Source organism: Pecten maximus, chromosome 2, assembly GCF_902652985.1.
Source record: "Pecten maximus chromosome 2, xPecMax1.1, whole genome shotgun sequence".
Taxonomy (NCBI): Eukaryota; Metazoa; Mollusca; class Bivalvia; order Pectinida; family Pectinidae; genus Pecten; species Pecten maximus.
Window position 1 is genome coordinate 21,283,037 of NC_047016.1, and position 20,914 is coordinate 21,303,950.

The 20,914-nt window shown below is 36.5% G+C and overlaps 1 protein-coding gene across 1 annotated transcript in view; it reads right to left on the reverse strand.

The window, feature by feature from the left end:
- Window positions 1-313: 313 nt before the first annotated feature.
- The window catches only part of LOC117341979, a 41,769-nt gene continuing 21,168 nt past the window's right edge, over window positions 314-20,914 (reverse strand). The window contains exons 2-4 of the mRNA XM_033903896.1: window positions 5,875-6,246; window positions 3,971-4,089; window positions 314-1,867 (exon numbers count right to left, since the gene is read on the reverse strand). Coding sequence (XP_033759787.1) covers window positions 379-1,867; window positions 3,971-4,089; window positions 5,875-6,246 — 1,980 coding nt within the window. The 3' untranslated portion in view covers window positions 314-378. The remainder of the gene's footprint in view (window positions 1,868-3,970; window positions 4,090-5,874; window positions 6,247-20,914) is intronic.

The window sequence follows — 20,914 nt, forward strand, 5'->3', positions numbered from 1 at the left end:
TTTGTTTCGTTTAGTTTGTTCGTCATATTGTAAAGCTTGTATGTCATATTGTTTAGTTTGTATGTCATATTGTATAGTTTGTCTGACCTGACCTTTTGTTTCGTTTAGTTTGTTCGTCATATTGTAAAGCTTGTATGTCATATTGTTTAGTTTGTATATCATATTGCTTGTGTTGGTCTATCCTAAATGTCCTATTTAAACTATTGATTTAGAACGGTGTTTGATATAATAGACCACTGGTTTTTTTTTTTATAAAAGGCGAATTCCAGGTTAAAAATCTAAGTAAAGAATTACAACCAAAATATTGAGTACCAAAGAAGTATTTTACTGAATACATTTACTATATACCAGCACCATATAACACGATAGGCTTGTTGCCTAATCGCGATCCCCCATGCGTTGCCATGGGAATTTTGTTGATGAATCACAAACAAACTTCAGGAATATTTGACCTTGTTCTTTCTCTTCAGGACAGATGTATTCGTCATCATGGACATCGTGAAATGACCAGTACTCGGCCATCGCATCAGCAACAGTCTTCCCGTACCGTCTTGGATATTGGTTGTCGACTCGAATACATCCGCTGCACGGTACGTACACTGGAGGGTTGGACCCTTTGACGAGACAGGTTGGTAGACAAATCCTCCCACATTCGTCGTAAGCCATCAAGCAGACTTCGCTTGCCTCTTTGGCAGGATCTTTTACCGGAATGAAGGCTTTTTGTACCATGATAGGATATCTCTCGTCAACAATGGCATATTCCATTGAATTGCCGCTGTAACTGATACCGTCGGCCCTGACATACACTTTGGTTGCTCCTGTGCCGCTCACTCTACAAGAGTCATATGTTCTAGCTTGTCCAGTGTACAGATTTTTCTTCAGCTTATAACTGCGGGAAGGATCAAATATATCCATGATGTCGATTTTGTTTTCAAATGTATCGTATGTGTGGAATACTAGTCCTGATGACCTCTCGTATAAAACCTTCACCGGAATGTAGACCCATGAGGAAGGGTCGACCTTGTCATTTATAGCATATGTGTTCTGTACGCTAGCTTCCTGATATGGACAGGTATCTTTGTTACATAGTTGGACTTTGGTATGTGATGTTTTGCCCGTTTTATATGTTGAACGTCGTCTTCTTGCTCCATCCTGGTTGTTGCTTCTTGGTAGTGATACACATTGCCTCCCGAAGTCATCGGTCGTACGACATCCGATCCAGCGGTCTCTACGTGGCCCTTTCCTACAGTTCTTCGTACGGTCGCAATTAAACGAGGGCTTATATTGTGCAATTCTGTCGTTCCAGTCATTAAGATATCCTTCCCAGTTTTCCCAGTCCGGAAAGCCTTCCATTGTATTATCAGGGGCGTGTCGCGGATTATTAAATTGTGGGTATATCTCAGGATCAATACCTCGATCTATCAGACTTTGTCGAAATAGCTCCCACACGTAGTCAATGAAAGTATGTAAAAGGAAGAACAGCGGATCCCGGGGAGCAAGGCTTATGTCGAGTAGAAATCCACCTAGAAATACGTGTATACGGTTATGGTAAAACTCTAAGTTGTATCGCCGTTGAGCGAATGGAACGGATATCTCTTCATGACTGGTCCTTGACAAGACTAAGTCAATTTCGTCACGACCAAATAACAGACCTCCAAAGGCAATATTTCTCACCAGCCCCCACTCCCGGAAAGCACCCGTAACGACTGCACCATCCGCATTTCCAGCGAATTCATCAGAAAATATGACAGAGTTTGCACTGTCGCCCCTCCTGATCTGGTCGCTGTAGTACTCTGCTGTACAATCCCAGTAAGGCAGGGTTACTCTACGACATCTTCGGTCAACTGATCGCAATGCATTTTCCAACCTGAAATGTGAAATCGGAACTGTTACCCTTATTATGATATGCTTCATGTTTCACACTTTTTATAATTAAGTACTGATTATTAAACTCGGGATCAAACTTGAGAATAACATATAAAATTTGACTGTAACCAGGGTATAAAATAAAACACGAGACGCTGTTATTGTGAAATGCCGTGTCAGCGATGATTGTAACAAGAGACTTCTATAAAACACGAACTTATGTAGACATGACGAATAAAATATGTCTTTAAACTGGGAATGATACATTGAACTGGTTGTAACTATATAATGATATTAAACACTTTTTTAAACACATTTTACTAGGGACTCGTATATCTAGTTTGGCTTTAATGACTTTCAAGTTATGCAAAAAAAGTCTAGTTCATTAAAGGACGACCACCCCATGCACGCGAGGAGAATATGCGTGTTATGATATTGGCGCTTATATGTTTATTGGGAGGCTGTGGTATGTTTGTGTAAGCCTCCTTGTGATAAAGCGTGACCGTGGCCGACTTCACTCACTGAGGTACACTTTTAAAGGCCGCCTTAAGACGCCACATCCGCCATAATACTGACAACTGGAAAACCAGCCGCCCAATTCCACAAATGCTGAACGTTAATAGAGTTATAGATTCTGATACGTTCTGCTTAGAGGCATGGCCGAAAGCCTTCCTGACGTGGGCGAATGCTCCAGTAAAGGAGAAACAAGAAAATATCTCTAAGTCATTAATACCCCTGCTCCTTCGAAAGGAACTCGGTGTTGTGGAAATGAACAAATATGAACCACATCTGCTGATGGGTTCTCAAGGTTAAACAATGAAGTTAGGAAAAAGACAAAACGCATTGTGTCCATCCAGAAGGGTCAAACCTAACTTGGCCTTGACCGAGAACTACCAGAATATGATCAGATATAGGATTTGATATTATGATACAACGGAACAAATATCAAGCAATTATTTTTAATGGTATTTAGATATAAAATTGATTATGTATCAAAAATATTTTGTACGGCCGACCGTTTTGCTAAGTATAGCATTCGACTTGTTTCTTTTTTCGTTTGGCTATACTGACCGGACCTCATTTAACTAGAGCAGAGCAGTCAGCAGCATGTATTGGTATTAGTACTACGGTAAGTTTGTGGGGTTTTTTCACGCTGGTACGATATCCATACATTATAAAGGGTCTAGTAGATTTATGCACCCATACAAAACAACATAAAAGTGATACTGGTGCTTCCTGTCATCAGCAACGCAATCTCCAATGCTGTTGACATTTAATACAGGAACGATAACTCTAAGAGACAATGGTGCTGTATAGTGATGCGAGTCAAAATAGCCCCAACTGATAAACCATATACACCACTCCATATATAATAATTTCGTATTTATGTGTGCAATGTATTAGGCTTAGTCTTTTTTTATCATTTAGACATTGACAGTCGTGTAAATGACTGTAAAACACGACAATTCCTGTTAGTGAGATACATGTACAGATCAAACTCGTTACCATACGTCTTTTTGTTGATGTAAATTTAAAGTATGGGGTTTCCTCAAAACAAAAAAGAAAGAAACATTAATTCTCCATGTTTTTTGTCATTTGTTGGAAATTTCAGACATCACTGATGACTGAAGTCAACAAACAAAGTCATTAACTAACGTTTGTTTCAGCTCGAGGAGTAACCAGAACGACAAGCCTGTGTGCTTAATGTAAGATCGTCAGCTCCAACGTCCGCGGAAACTCAAATATGACGTTCACCATGCCCTCAATGAGGATTGAATCATGGCTAGATGTTTGGCAAGAATCTAAGATTGTTAAGTCAAAAGCTGTACTGTCAACCTAATTAATATTCCTTAAAGTTGAGCACATGTTATACAGAATTGGACAAAGGTACTCGACCTAACCTCGAATGTACGTGGGTGACAGATTTAGACGGTTGAAACGGTATTGCTATTATAACCAAATGTCAATTTTCAAATAACTACGGACGCAAATTTTGGACGAGAGAGCATCGGAGTTAGTCAACCTAGAATATCACCCCTTGTTATTGGATTTCTCTATCACACCCCCAAGGCAGGGGAAGATTCTATTAATCAAATTTACTCACGTGTAGATGTATACCCGATGCCAGCTAAGAAAATTGACACCACCATGCGCAGAGCCAGCCACTTGGGAATTGTGCATCGCTGCAATTGCGTCGTACCTGGATATACTACTACCTGGAACCTGAAGTAAACAATTAAAGTAAGATTAACTTTAATTCATTTATTGACTTGTATGTCTTCATAACAAAGACGCAATGAACACAATGGTATTCCTTTGTTACGTGAAGGATACGCTGAACAAGAGGATACCGACGTGTAATATATTCATGTTAACTCAAAATTGATAAGGCCGAGGCAAAATAAGAATAAGATGCATATTTTTACAGAAGAATGAGACGAGGTGTTTTCAAAAGAAGTAAGATACTTCTGCCTCTGGTCTGATCCACAAAGATCCGATAAAGAAAGATCATATATCTATGGCAAGATTTACTGATCGGCAACATCTTTGATGCGTTCCATGATCAGCTCGTCCAAGAGACTTTCGGCACAGATGGGCATAAACCGTATACATTTGTTGGTTGACTAATTTTAATACGAGTATATCGAAGAACTTATTTAATTAGGCAATAAAGACCTTGCAAAGTCATTCAACGCCTAAAGGTATACTAATGATGTATCATCTTTGAATAATTCAGTCTTTATTGACCAAGTGGATCGAATATACCCTGCAGAATTTGAAATCTTGGACGTCACAGAATCTTCAACATCAGCCATTCACCTCGATCTTTACTTACAACCTAACCAGCAAGGGCAGCTTGTAAATGAGCTGTACGACAAGCATGATGATTTCAATATTAATGTCGATTGCTGACAGAAAAAAATAACAACACAAAGTTTTGAGAGATGCAGGTTCATGAAGGCCGGATAAATGTTTTATGAAATCCACATCATGATATCGTTTAGGAATACTCCATTTTCTGGCGCGATATAAAGTTCGATCTGTTCGATACTTGTTTAAATGCCCACCGTATAATATAATATAGCACCGTTGTCATGATCTTAGTTCCCCTTTGGGTATGTGACGTAACCCTAATTTAACATGATTTGCATGACTTGTGTCGTCGATGAAGTTACTGTTCCGAAACACCTGGTCTTACTCTTCTGTTTTATCAATTTTGAGTAAGATTTAAGGTTTCGTTATTATGCCGTTTTCTCTGATGTTTTCAAACTTAAACTATAACCATGACGATAGAGTTACTGTTGTCGGTTTGAGCTGGATTTCACCATTATCCTGAGGATATTATTTTGGTTTGTCCTTGAATCCACTAGTTATGACGTTAATCTTTTTCCTGTGAAAGAGTAACAATTTTATGACGACGATATCATTTACGCCGTGAAATGGATTCAAGCCTCATTTATGACGTTTGATTTTAATTATTGGATTTTATGTGCAGGAGTGAATTATATATAACAGGTTAATTCGATTTGTTCGTGAATATAAATATTGTCATACCTTGTGTTATTGTGATAAGTTGTACAAACTGAATCTGAATCCGACCTGTGTAAGCTGGGATACAATATTATGACGAAGTTATTATCTACTACGAGTAATGCTATTCTTTATCATTTTAATCATTTTTGTTAATCTGGAAATAAAACGTTAATACCAATCAAGCTCAATTGCATAACAGTTATATCAAATTGGCTTTGTTTTTAAAGTGCAACGGGCAATCATACAAATTAAATCACATTATGTTTGTATTCACATGGGTGATAAGTAACTTCCATGCGTTTACTATATTTTAAAGTTATCCAGTGAATAATCTTTTAGTGCAAGTCCGTTTACACTATGCAAAGTGTTAGTTATACCTCGTTCGGACTGAAGGAGTTATATAGCATAGTCAATTCTAATATAAAATAAAGAAAAAAATTATTGAAATAAAAAAATAATATTGCAATTCCTTACCGGGGTATTTTTCAGAAGGTTTAGGCACATATGGAATCGGTCCCGAGCTTTGTTTGTAAGAAGCCTATATTCTTTACGTTGCCTTGGTTTCCCTCTCCTTGGAAAGGTTCCTCGTTTGACCCGTTCGTGTCTGGGATTACCTGACATCTGATGGATGTAGTCCTTCTCGGGTTTGGAAGGTAGGTACGGATGTACCTTGGCCTTGTTATTCCAGGCGTATGTTGACATACATGTACTAGCTATACTCTCCCCTGTACAAAGAGAGGCATCAAGGTTTTCCTCCGTCTTCAAACATTCCTTTACCTCCTTTGGATATGGGATGGGCGTGATTTCAGCGGCTATTACCGGAATCATCAACAGCAACACAAGTTCCTGATGAATGACAAAGATATACTGCACTGTTAAGGTGAGTAAGTAGACATCGTGCAATTATCTTTAAAAAGGGGGAATGAGGAACACTTCAAGTATCTGTTTAAATGAGGAATGATTAAAAGTACAAGCTTCAGTTAAAATTAGGATTCATAAACAACACATACTTATATGGAAATGAGGCAATTCACAATTTAAATCAAAGTGCTCCAAAAGAAGAAACTAATGTCAGTTATTACACAAGGGTAAATGTACTAGTTGAATAAGCTCTTGGGTTTCGAAGGTCGCATATCTATTTCCCCACTTTTCGTGTAATTGATTTTGCATTGTTTGTACGCAGAAGGCGGCTTTCTGATATGAAAACAAAATCCGAAAATGGCGCGAAAACTGTGACGCCACAATATGGCAACTGACGTTGCGTATTGTTATGAGAAAAAAGAATCCCTTATAAGTTAAATCGTACATAAAATATGTTTTGATTTTTAAATCAATTTCAAAAATCAATTATGAGTCAATTATTTTTCAGTTTCATAGCGGTATGAAAAAAAATGTGGTTGCAAACTTTTGTAAGAATCCGCTGATTCATTCAATTTGCAAACAAAACTTTTTTTCTTACCACAATGAAACTAAAAAAACAAATGTTTATCAATGCTTAAAAAAACGTATGAAGAGGAAGATTGTTAGAAGGATAATAGTATATTTCATACGAATTTATCTGTATTTACATTTTTTAACCTGTAGTTAGCTGTGCTACCTATGCAATCTCAGGTAATGACAAAATTACAAAAATGTGTTAAATGATATATATCTTAATGACGATATCACGTGATAACCAATACCAATAATTGTAATTGCTGGGGAACTACCCACGGTTAACTTGGAGGTCCCACTCTCTATATGTAAATAAGCCGCGAAAAAAATGACATGGACGCATAATTTGTTTTGAAGAATGGGAAACAACTGGAAACTAAAGCCACACACTAGAAGCCCAAAGTCGATCCGCGTACTGGATGCTGCCGCGAAGCCAAAGGAAAGGATTGGATTAACCCACATCATCATCTACGACTTACAGAGTCAACATGAGTAAGTCAGACTAGAAATAGATAGGTTAAACAAGAAAATCCATCATCAATTGATAGTGAAACTACTCGGCATTTGATCACCGAGGGATTTAACTCGGTGTGTACAGGGTTGAATCACGTCCTTTTTGTAGATGTTTATAACACACTTAACTTATGAATTGTGGACGTAACTGAGCAGATTTGAATCGAATTACATGAAGATAATTCCATAAGGGATTATGAAGTTGTCCTTGATTACGTTTTATATATATAAATAAAAATAAAGAGGGGCTTTTACAACCCAAGCTTAATGAACTTTTCTTATGTCTTATTTGTTTATACATTCATTTATTTCTTTTCTTTTCTTTTAGATATATGTAATACAAAAATATACATATATGCCGATACTTTTTTTGACATACATTTTTCATCAAACAGGAATAACATATCTCTATTTCCACGTGTTGTATAATTGCAGAAGTATCGAGAAAAAACCTGCATATGTATATTTGTCGGTCACTGAAATCACGTTAATAATTAATGAAAATCATCTCCAATATCATTCTGGTTGCGAAGGTTACAAATTCTGTTTTCTCCGGGGATGTTACTCCAGCTATCATATTAAATTGGTAATTTTATATTACAAAAGATGTATCAGCTGATTGTGAAGGGAAATGTTGTATATATTTCTCTAATATTGAATCCTGATTATGGATCATATAATTAATCCCTTTTGGGGAATTAAAAACATCACTTTTCTCACTGTATGTGTACACATTTTTGAGAGTATGGAAAATAATTCTTTTCGGCCATCGTGTAGTTGAAAATTGATTCAACAAAAAAATTATAATTTGTCAAGTATTTTTGATATAGTTTGGCCATGGCGAATTATAATTTCAAGATAGTTATATAATTTGTTTTTCAATTATTGTTTTTTGCTGATTCTATCATTTAGGCCCATATACCTACCTTTATATTTACACTCAATTGAAATCTCCAAATTCAACATATACCATAAAGCTTCGCGTAGATGATTTCAACTTTATACTTACAAAATGTTAGATAAAGACTTTATCAAAGTTTGGTGTAAACAAAACCTATAAATCACAGCCAATAGATATAATCGGATTGCTAGCTTTATCAAAGATATCTAATTCACAGTCGACAGAAAGATTATGATTTCTACATTTTGATGTAGCACTATACTTGACCTTAAGACCCTTTTTATATACTATTGATTGCCTGATACTTAATGAGCCAAATCATTATGGGTAAAATAAATCCCTAGATACAATGTCTATATCATAATCAATAACGGCGAAACTTATATTTTAAGAGACCGTCCCTATACCGAAAACTATCATCTTAGTTTTATCATTATTTACTTTAAGGTGCCATGAAATTGGATAAGTGTGAAATACATAAGTTTTGTCTGTAAATGTTATCACCGGCATATAACAATAACATACAACTCGAGGTAAACTTGTAAATCGGTTGAAGTTTTCTCGAGATAGGCCTCTAAAATCATGTGATATCAAACAATGTTCCAAATCATTTTAAAAGATTGAAAACAAAAATGAGGATAAATGTCCCCCTTGTCTAACCCCGGAGTTACAAATAATTGTATTAAAGCCTTAATTCCGTTGTACAAGCTAATGTATACTTTAAAACATTTCCAACCTAAATATTTGAAATAAATCTAATTTAACATTCCTTTTCTCCATATACTGTTGAACGCGTTCTCAAAATCGACGAAAGCGCAAAACATACGACTTTAAAACTGTTTAAAAATATATGTATATAACAATGGGCCATGTAACAGGTCCCACAGAAAAAGATTATCAGGTGAATGAACACAGGTGAAATAGTAAGGGGGAAGACGTTTATTGGTTGACCTTTGCCTTAAAAAACCAACACAGTTCTGCTTTTCCAAGAAGTGTGGAAATAGACTTAGGTGATTCTCAGGTTAAAATATTCTTGTAAAATCAATAAACTTGTAAAATACGTGTTCCTAAACACTACTTTATTAATGTTGGGTGTTTTAAAGAACAAATATTTGGTGATATATTCAACGATCTCGCATGTACTTCTAAAGGGCCTGTTTCCAGTAATGTTAATTCTCCATAGGAGCCTGCCTCCATATAATTTCTTATCTAGCTCAACTAGAGTTTTTTTCTCTGGTCAGCTGTCCAGGATACATTTAATTGTAACATAAGTCAAAATGTGTCCCAGGGATAAATTTACCACGCCTCATAGAGGACATGCGTCATGTTTACACTATAACTAGTGTAAACCCAAGTTGAGTTACGTATAATCACTACAAGTTGGGTATTCAAGGCACGTTAATCATAAAAATGTCGCTGGAAATGAAATAGTTCAAGGGTGACCTTGAAACATGTCGATAGTCTGTATCAACTGTCAACTGTCGAAACATTGAGTTATACGGTTATCCCTAAGCTGTCCACATGTGTCACATTGCGGACAAGCCTGTCAATATGCAGAAAAGATCTGGAAACAGAGAAAATCGAATCTGTCGGCTTATTATACAGTTTAGCCAGCGTTCTTGTAAGATGTATGTATCCAGGCCAGTTATTGACGTAAAAGAAACGCCAGTCCTGATTTATTGAGCAAAGAACAAGAAAACAAATAGCTTACCTTTTTGTTTAAACATGCAACGTTTTGCAGAATTAAAGAAATTTGATTGAAGACGCATTATAAATAAATTTAACAAAATGCTTTGCGCGTTTTTGCATGACACAAAATAGCTTTTTTACAAAATGTGCAAATATCTATCAAAGCATATCACAAAATCATAGAATTATGTTTTAACCGCAACAGAAAGTCATCTAGATATTGCCCATCGCGGATGTTAGACGTACCTATAACACACACAGTCGGACTAATCGTGAATGTTACACGTACCAGTATTAACACACAGTCAGACCCATTGAGGATGTTACACGTACCTATACTAACACACACAGCCAGACCCATCGTGGATGTTACACGTACATATACTAACACACAGTCAGACCCATCATGAATGTTACACGTACCTATACTAACACACAGTCAGACCCATCGTGGATGTTACACGTACCTATACTAACACACAGTCAGACCCATCGTGGATGTTACACGTATCTATACTAACACACAGTCAGATCCATCGTGGATGTTACACGTACCTATACTAACACACAGTCAGACCCATCGTGGATGTTACACGTACCAGTATCAACACACACAGTCAGACCCATCGTGGATGTTACACGTACTATACTAACACACAGTCAGACCCATCGTGAATGTTACACGTACCAGTATCAACACACACAGTCAGACCCATCATTGATGTTACACGTACCTATACTAACACACAGTCAGACACATCGTGAATGTTACACGTACCAGTATCAACACACAGTCAGACCCATCGTGGATGTTACACGTACCTATACTAACACACAGTCAGACCCATCGTGGATGTTACACGTACCAGTATCAACACACACAGTCAGACCCATCGTGAATGTTACACGTACCTATACTAACACACACAGTCAGACCCATCGTGGATGTTACACGTACCTATACTAACACACACAGTCAGACCCGTCATTGATGTTACACGTACCAGTATCAACACACAGTCAGACCCATCGTGGATGTTACACGTACCTATACTAACACACACAGTCAGACCCATCGTGGATGTTACACGTACCTATACTAACACACACAGTCAGACCCATCGTGGATGTTACACGTACCAGTATCAACACACAGTCAGACCCATCGTGGATGTTACACGTACCAGTATTAACACACAGTCAGACCCATCGTGAATGTTACACGTACCTATACTAACACACAGTCAGACCCATCGTGAATGTTACACGTACCTATACTAACACACACAGTCAGACCCATCGTGGATGTTACACGTACCAGTATTAACACACAGTCAGACCCATCGTGAATGTTACACGTACCTATACTAACACACACAGTCAGACCCATCGTGAATGTTACACGTACCGGTATTAACACACAGTCAGACCCATCGTGGATGTTACACGTACCTATACTAACACACACAGTCAGACCCATCGTGGATGTTACACGTACATATACTAACACACACAGTCAGACCCATCGTGAATGTTACACGTACCAGTATCAACACACACAGTCAGACCCATCGTGGATGTTACACGTACCTATACTAACACACACAGTCAGACCCATCGTGAATGTTACACGTACCGGTATTAACACACAGTCAGACCCATCGTGGATGTTACACGTACCTATACTAACACACACAGTCAGACCCATCGTGGATGTTACACGTACATATACTAACACACACAGTCAGACCCATCGTGAATGTTACACGTACCAGTATTAACACACAGTCAGACCCATCGTGGATGTTACACGTACCTATACTAACACACAGTCAGACCCATCGTGAATGTTACACGTACCTATATTAACACACAGTCAGACCCATCGTTGAATGTTACACGTACCAGTATTAACACACAGTCAGACACATCGTGAATGTTACACGTACCAGTATTAACACACAGTCAGACCCATCGTGAATGTTACACGTACCAGTATTAACACACAGTCAGACCCATCGTGGATGTTACACGTACCTATACTAACACACACAGTCAGACCCATTGTGAATGTTACATGTACCTACATAGACAGTTAATACAGTATTGAGTAAAGACAGCTAGCTATACATTTATTGTTGTGATAAGTGGTGTACATATGTACTTAAACATAATGTTAGGAACAAGATGCTGCTAAATAAGAATCGTTCTGAAATTTGTGTATGAAATGTCGATTGTCAATGTATTTATGTATATGTATAATTATAATTTTAACAAACAAATTACAAAGTTATTAGATCATAATTCTATATATATGAAGAACAATGATCGTCATGTCGTCACTTAATAAAGTCTTTTTGTCTGACCTCACAGTGTAAGATATATTTTTGAAGTCACAAATGTTCGTGCTACTTGATTAACACTCCGATTGATCAATGTATTGCAACAGCATTTTATGTAGTTAAGCGGTTAAAAGGTGTATATCCTCACGATGGCAAAAGCTGGTACTGTACAATGTTGTCATAAAATAAGGAACTAAGGGTAGCACAATTTTATTTGAGGACAATGGTACAGTATGTTACGATGAGTGAAGATATCGGAATAATTATGTGTTAACGGGATGCAATAGTTATGCATAAAACACAAAACATTACAGTTTACAGACGAACGAACGTGATATTATTAATTTTCAATTTGAAAAAATCAACTATACTATAAGAAAATATTAAATATAAATATTGAACAGCAATGATGTGAATATAAATACTTCAAAATATAATGAACGACTCATTACTGGGGAAAAGGGGCACATTGAAGTAAGAATATATTAGATTATTTATAAATTTAGGAAGAAAAATGGCTGTTGAGGAACCGGGAGTTTCAACAGCTGTAGGGATTCAATGATACAATACCGAATTTCACAATTTGTTGCCGTTATAGTGACGGATAATAGTCTTGATCAACAGGTAAATGATCACGTAAGGCGACTATGACTTACCTTCATTACAATGTTCCTCGCACGGAAGATATAACGGAATGCTATTTTCATTTCGCCTTATTCTTTCAGCATATTTTTTTGTGATGCTGGTTTTATATGTATAGAAAGGCTAGGTCGAAGTTCAAAAAGGTCGCTGGTAAGAAGTAAACCTTACTTCCCTTATTTATGGTGAGATAAACACTTTATATCACAACTGTGAACAATCTGATTGGCTAAAGATCAAGGTTGAAAAATTGTTATTTGTGGATATTTATAGTAAAAGTTGCTAGTAAACAACTTGCAAAAGGACTTCAAAAGACATTCCTTTTTCAAAGCTGTCATATGTTCTATATTTTTCCTGCTGAAGGACATTATCCTTTCCCTCACACCCAGCTTATCCTAGCAAATAATACATGTTTTTATCTCAAAAGAAAGTCTGTCGAAAATATCGCCGATTTAGGCTATAACGGGAAGAGATATCCTACGTCAGTCGACAAGTAATACATTTGTTATGCTGCATATGATTATAAATCTATGATATAGTGTTATGTCTTGCTAACGTATCTATTTGATGAATACTACTTATGTTGCTGGGTTTTTTACCACATTGCTCATTATTCATAGTGTTTGAAGTTTGCGCCTTAGGTAGGATATTTTTGTAATTCTCTCATAGCCAGAATAACAATCTAAAAAACAATCTCATTGTCATCATTTATTTGAATCATTTTCAAATTTATAATTCAATTTTTCATACTAAGCCGAGTTTAGTTGTTTGACTAGGTATATCGAATGGTTAAGCGTCTCTCAAGATTTTAAAGATTCCTTCTTTTTTGTCCATGGCAAATTTGACCCCCAACACGGACACCATAATACTTATTTATAAAGAAATGATTAGCTACCTGAGGACGGGAAAACTTTGAAGGATGAAGATAACCTACACACGAGTTAGCAAGATTAGCAAGGTGCCACAAGCTCTCTACCGATGCTGTACAATTCTTGGATATGTAAAGTTTAATCAAACGTTTAATCAATTAAACGCGCGTGACTACATTCTGGCATTTCTTACAATTCCTGTCATCTTTTGCGCGATAATGTATTGCTGGACACCTGGATTTATCTAGTAAATATGTTAAAACGTAAAAGAAATAATACGATTACTATGGGTAAATATACATAAATAAAGGCGATAATAGTAGTATGTTGCCCTGCTGAAATATCCGTTCGATAAGGAATACATGCATAAGAACACATTTATCAAATCTGACACCTTTGTCTATATTCTAATATCTCTGTAGTCCTTTATGATTTACTGAATTTCATGAAAAGGTGGATTATATACATTTGATAATGGATTTATTCTGATATTTGATCTCGGGTTCTGTAGTTCTTACATAGTGTTTTGGTAGTTGAATTGTATTTTACAATTAAGTTTTTACAATATCTATATACGAAATGATTTTTTTATCATTATTAAGGACGAGCGTTTAACTATTACCTTTGTTTCAGTCAGAACATTAGTACTGCCTTGTATACATTGGCAGGAAATACTGATACTTGAAATAGGAGGTTATGTCAAGCTAATTTTGTTCATAATCGAACAAATGAGAGTAGACTTCAGTGGAGATCCTTGAAACAATTTAATGAGAAGTTTTCCACTATGTATATCTATGTCTAAATTCAAAAGCTGTCTCGTTCTCACTCTCGGGACGGGTCATTAACAATGGAGCAAACAGTAACGTTAATCGATAAAGTCAATCTTATTTCACATTTCGCATATTGAAATACAATATTTCGCAATGAGATTATTATGTCAACGACATAATTTTTTCTCGTGATCAACCAGAATCTTTCTAAAGATTTGTTGCTAGATTTTCTGTGATCGCTCAATTTATCATGTTTATTCGGGTATTATGCCTTTGAATACAGATATTCGCTCAGTGACAATGGCGTCTTTTACTGCATTATACCATGTCGTCACGTAAAAATTATAAATAAGATTTATTGACAGCATGCTCTTGGAAAACAGCTTTCTATCAGTAGGCTTTTGATAGATGACAAAGTGAATACAGGGACTCAGTTTGCTTTCGATAGGTGTCAAAGCCAATACAGAAATTCATTGCTCGTGTTAACATCAACCATTTAAATCCAAACACAAGCTCCTCAGAATTTTAGGCAATATTATAGATAAGCAATTGGATGTAGCGGACATAAATAAAATTCTTATATAGGGATAATATTCGTATTTAAGGAGATACTCAAGGATTCTCTTTCTAAGTCCTACTATTCTCTGACTATAGGGTCGTGTACCTAAGGACTGGTCTCATTTGGTAAGTTAATATCGACAACGTAGCACTCTAACGTTAACAAGACAAACGGCTTTTGAAAAATGGAACAAAACTGGTGAAAGAGGAGTGATCCAATATTTGCATAAAAAAGGTTTAACACATAAGGATATCCATAAGGATATCCATAAGGATATGGTAGCAACACTAGAGAAAGAAGCCCCTTTATTTGCTACAGTGAAAAGGTGGGTGGCGGAATGTAAGCGCGGCCGACAGAGCCTTGAGGATGACCCCCGTCCTGTAAGGCCTGTCAATGCTGCAACCCCAGAAATGGTAAATAAAGTCCATGATATTGTTAGACTGACAGACGATTCACAGAAAGATATATAGCCATCAGAGTTGGCATGTCACAGGAACGAGTACATTCCATTCCGACCGATGATCTTGCAGTGAGAAAGCTTTCGGCTCGATGAGTACCAAGACTCCTGGCAACTTTCTTCATGGATTTGTCACTATGGATGAAACATGGGTCCATCATTTTACATTGGAGGCCAAACCACAATCGAAACAATGGAAGCACCCTGGCTCTCCCCCGCCAAAGAAGGCAAAGACTATTCCATCAGCTGGGAAGGTTTCCTGGGATGCAGATGGTATTCTGCTGATAGAGTATCTCCAAAAGGGGAAAACAATCAATAGTGCATACTATGCTTCACTTCTGAGGCAGTTACCGGAAAATATTAAACTTTAGCGCCGCGGAAAGCTCACTAAAAGTTACGACAATGCTCCTGATCACCAGTCTGTCATTGCCATGGCTGCCATTCTCAATTGTGGCTTTAAATTGATTGAGCATCCGCCTTATTCACCTTATCTCGCTTCATCAGACTTTCATCTATTTCCAAAACTGAAAACAGCTATTTCAGGCACCCACTTTCAGTCCGATGATGACGTCATACATGCAGCGGATGACTTTCTGAACAGCCAAGAAAAGGAGTTCTATAAAAGTGGCATTAATGCATTAAACACCGCTGGCAAAAGTGTATAGATACGGAAGGAAATGATGTTGAAAAATATTACAATATGACCGGCAAAATTACAATCCTACAATATATGAGGCTCACAACATATCAATCAGCCCTCGTAATTCCCGGGACAGACAATAACATCAAATTTTGACATTAGCCGAAAATCCCGAAAATCCCGACAATCCTCATTAGATTACTCCGATAGGCCAAAATGAGATATCGTTACAAACATGAAAAAAAATCAAGTAAATGCTTTGTTCTGAAATGTTTGCTATGGTGCAAGTCATTGACGTTGCGTTATTTCGCTGAACAATAACTCAAGTATCATTTTATCGCCCGCTGCGACAAGACGAAATAACGAAAATAAAACCGACGCAATTTAATTAAACACAAAATTCTGCTTCTGTCGGCAGATGGGTACGTTTATCACAAAATATTTACATTTTCACTTCGCTCCGCCACAATGAACATAGTAAACTCAAATCACTTCATTTCCCGTTGAAGATTTTGGGTCGCGTGCCTCTGTTCTGAGAAACGAATCACTTTCTTGCCGGCGTGTGAATACATTCACTGAGCTTACATGGCGATCGAGTTCTGTACCGCCTCAGACGTGAATGTACTTTCATTTTGTGAATCGTGTAACATTGTTATAAACATATATAAACACAAGTGGAATAGCCGCTTTATGTGCTAATAAAAATGCCAGTATAATGCAGAGAGTTTAGAAAACAGGATCTGACAGAACACTTTCACTCCCGATAGCACCGAGCTCATGACCTACGTAGCGAAGTTAGGTCTAACGTTAACTGTATATCGAATGCCATGCTTGATACCATTTTGGTAGTCACAGAAAATAAACCTCAATTTTAACACTATTTAACAACACAAAACAGACTGTACCAGCAGTATGCCATATCGAGCACAGGGACACATTATTATCGTAATTTGACTCGATCTAAACATGTGGAGGCCACAAGTTTCCGGCCGTCGAATACCGCGATTTTCAAATCAATGTTTCATTACTTACTATTATCAGAATTTACATCCCAAAACGCCAGTGTGACAATGAAATACAATATTTTAAGAACACCATGTACATCATCAGCTAACCTGCGACTAAAATCCACATTGTTATACTTTTTCTGGAGCTCTGCATATCCAGGCTATTAGACTGCATCACATACGGTCACAGGGGTTCGGCGCTAAATTTTGAGTAACATATGACATCTATAAATAATCGAAAGACTAAAAATCCAACATTCATTCAAATTATAAAACCTTACTGAATCCATTTTTTCAAGGCTTTAGAGAGTATATAAACTCTGTTTTTTAATGTTGTGATATTTCACTGAACATCTGTCATCTTGCTCATTTTTTTAACCGAGTCCCTGTGTCTCGAGTGACCAAATCACGCACATACTATACTTTCAACACTGCACTTTAAATTCGTATTATATGGGTATTGCTAACTTTTTATTATACAATATCATAAATATTTGTTATAAATGAATATTTTACCTTGAACATATCGTATTTATGTGTATCAACATCGTAATAATCAAAACGTGTATGGGACTATATTTTGTGTTGCCTTGGCGACGAGAATAGCTGACTGTCTGCTGTTCCACTACTGTGCACACATGTACGATAAGTATAACAATGTTACAAAGTGACGCACTTACGTCACACTGTTGCGACCGAATTTTGCAATCTGATGGCGAAGTTTTTAATTTGGTTAACGTAAATATAAGGATTGATTGTCAATTTTGTTGCTTGCATGGACTGATGAAGGGAAGTGAACCTCGTGCAGTTCACTTCATTTGCACGTGGTTCACTTCCCTTCATCAGTCCATGCAAGCTACAAAATTGACAATCAATCCTTAAATGGGTATTACTGCAAAATCATGTTAAAATCGTACAAACTTACATATCATCGTCAAAAATGCTTACTTATGGGCGGTTTATAACACTAAAATTCTATCACCTTGGTTATCAGCTGTTGGCATGCATATTTTCATACAACCAAACCAAAAGAATATCTAAGATTAAAAGAGTTTTTTTTTCGAATTGAAATACATGTTGCGAGTTAAAGTGAGATTAATCTTAGTCCAACACTGCGATATTTATCTCCAACTTTGTTCCTCTTTTAATAAAAGTACGTTAAAGATGGTCAACGCTGATGCAAAAGACTATTTTCCGATAACATTGATCAAAGTACACATTTTTTAAATTACAAAATAAAAGAAAACATTTCTGTAAACCAAAATACCCCACGTTACTAAACAATTATGACAATACTCTGGTCGATTAAGACAGGTTGGCAGCTTAAATTGCAAAAGAGTCACCCATATTTGCTCCGGAATCCCATACAACAATGCGAAAAAGTGTTATAAATGTAAACAGAATGGCCTAATATAAAGGTGATCGACGATGCAATTAATGCTTCCTTTGAAAAAAAAGAGAAACAATTTATGAAGAGATACATGTAATATCAGAAAATATGTTTTGGGAAAGAATTCACTCGTTGCAATGGGGACAATGAAGAGACGGAAGCAACTACGCTTGCCAAACTAGCTCTCACCACGCGCATTGTTGATGTCGCTCCGCTTTCGATGTACATCGTCACTCTGTAAAATAAAGCTTAACGACCGGGTTGTTTAAACAATATCACCACAAGGAATACATGTCTAGTTCTACTTAATATTAGAGAAGATATGAAGACTGCCTTTTGCTGCCAGAGTTTCCTTCCATTTGGTCTCTTCCTTCGTCTGCATTGCTCGTTTTACAAAGTTTTCCATGGAACTTTAAAATCTAAACTTTAAATGAATTTTTGTCGTCAGAGTTATGTATTTAAAGACTGTTTCGTATTATGCTTTTTCATAATCGCATGCACGTTCAGTATGAATCCCAAAAATCCGTAGTTTTTGGTCAAATATTGCTTCGGATTTTTTCTTCACCGAAATGGAGCTTTACAGTGCTTATTCAATAGAAGCCGTTTGAATTGATGGAACTCTTATATAACCTCACGTAATCCTAATGAAGAGATTGTTACGGCGTTCGGAGGGCATTTAACAAAACTTGGTATTCGTCGCACTGCTTTAGTTGGAAAGACCAGAACAATACAGATAAGTGTAACTTTCCTTGCACGTGTGTTTGAATTTCATTATTATCAAAATATGGCGTAGTTATCCCAAGATTACCACAGCTCTTACTTGGTGGTATATAATACACGGAAGTGAGCTGATTAGAATAACTTTATACGTTTTACTGCAAAAGACACATAGGTAAATCACACCTTTAAATGAATAAATTTATGCCAAGCAATGGTATAAAACCGTATCATGCAACTGTTCTTGTTTTCGTTTTTTTAAATATCAACGCAACAATAAGACATTTATCAAATTTATGCGTGTATGGATTTGTTATCTTTTAGCTCTTTGGTCCGATGGAAAGGGATCTGATGTAGCGCCCATTTGTCTTCATTGTTGTCCCTTCTGCTCAAAATCAAAACCCAAACAGCTTAGATTCATGCTATTTGGCTAATAGGCTCCTGGGATCGATTCCGACAAAAGTCTTGTAAAAAGAAATTACATTTTACTAAAAATGTCACAGGGGTCAAACACTTATTTTGATAAGCTTTAAATCTCAGACAAGCAATGCGGGTCCAGTGGGCCTTTCGTAACATTTGTTCAGGCCTATATTTATATCGTCTGACAACCCTTCTGCATATCGATACATTCGGACGACATGGACATTTGTCTTACGATTTCATTCCCATTATTAATATATATCATTAAAAACTTCACTTTTTGTGAAATAAACGTGTTCTGACGCTTTTTCAACATGAAAGGAAATATCTCAAAACAAGAGGACAAAGACTACTTTCTTTCAGCTGGGCATAATGTATGTACAATAAATTGTAAAAAAAAAAAAATAACAAAAAACAAAAACATCTACTTGAAGTTATTCGGGGTTGTTTAAAATTCATATATTTTATAGATACACATAGTAGTTCTGAATAGATTACACAAACACAATGGGATACGGAAAAACAAAGAATTTTCAGGAAGTACGACTAGTATACAAAGATTCAACCATTTGTAGTTTAACCTTGAAAAATAGTAGTATTTGGTTTAGAGGAATTGAGAGCTTTGGGGATTGATGGATATCATATTATAATTAACAATAAAAAGATATTTGAAACCCATCCGGTAAGAAAACTTTTCTATAGCTTACCTTCATACTCATCTTATGTTCTTCTTGCGTAATTAATAACAAAATGTTATTCCAGTTTCATGTTAATCTTTGTGTAACAAAGTTTCTTTGATGTTAGTTATATGGTACGGCTCGGTCGAAGAGACAATGTTTACTAGGAAATTATAAACGTTACTTCTTGAATTTATGTTGAAATAAACGATTTATATCACAATTGTGATTGGCTGGAGATTGGTTTTACACTATTCTTATATATGCTTATCTGAAAGTAGTTGGTAAACATCTGGCATCTAGACAACAAAAGACAACCGTTTTCCAAAGCTGTCATATCGGCTCTGTTTTTTATTGTCGAGCGACAGCTATCCCTCTTTTTCAAATCCCAGCTTAACGTATCGGATAGCATGTACGTTAAACAAAAGTCGATATTGTCGCCGATTTAGAATATAAAGAGATGAAACAATCTACCTTAATCGGCAAGGAA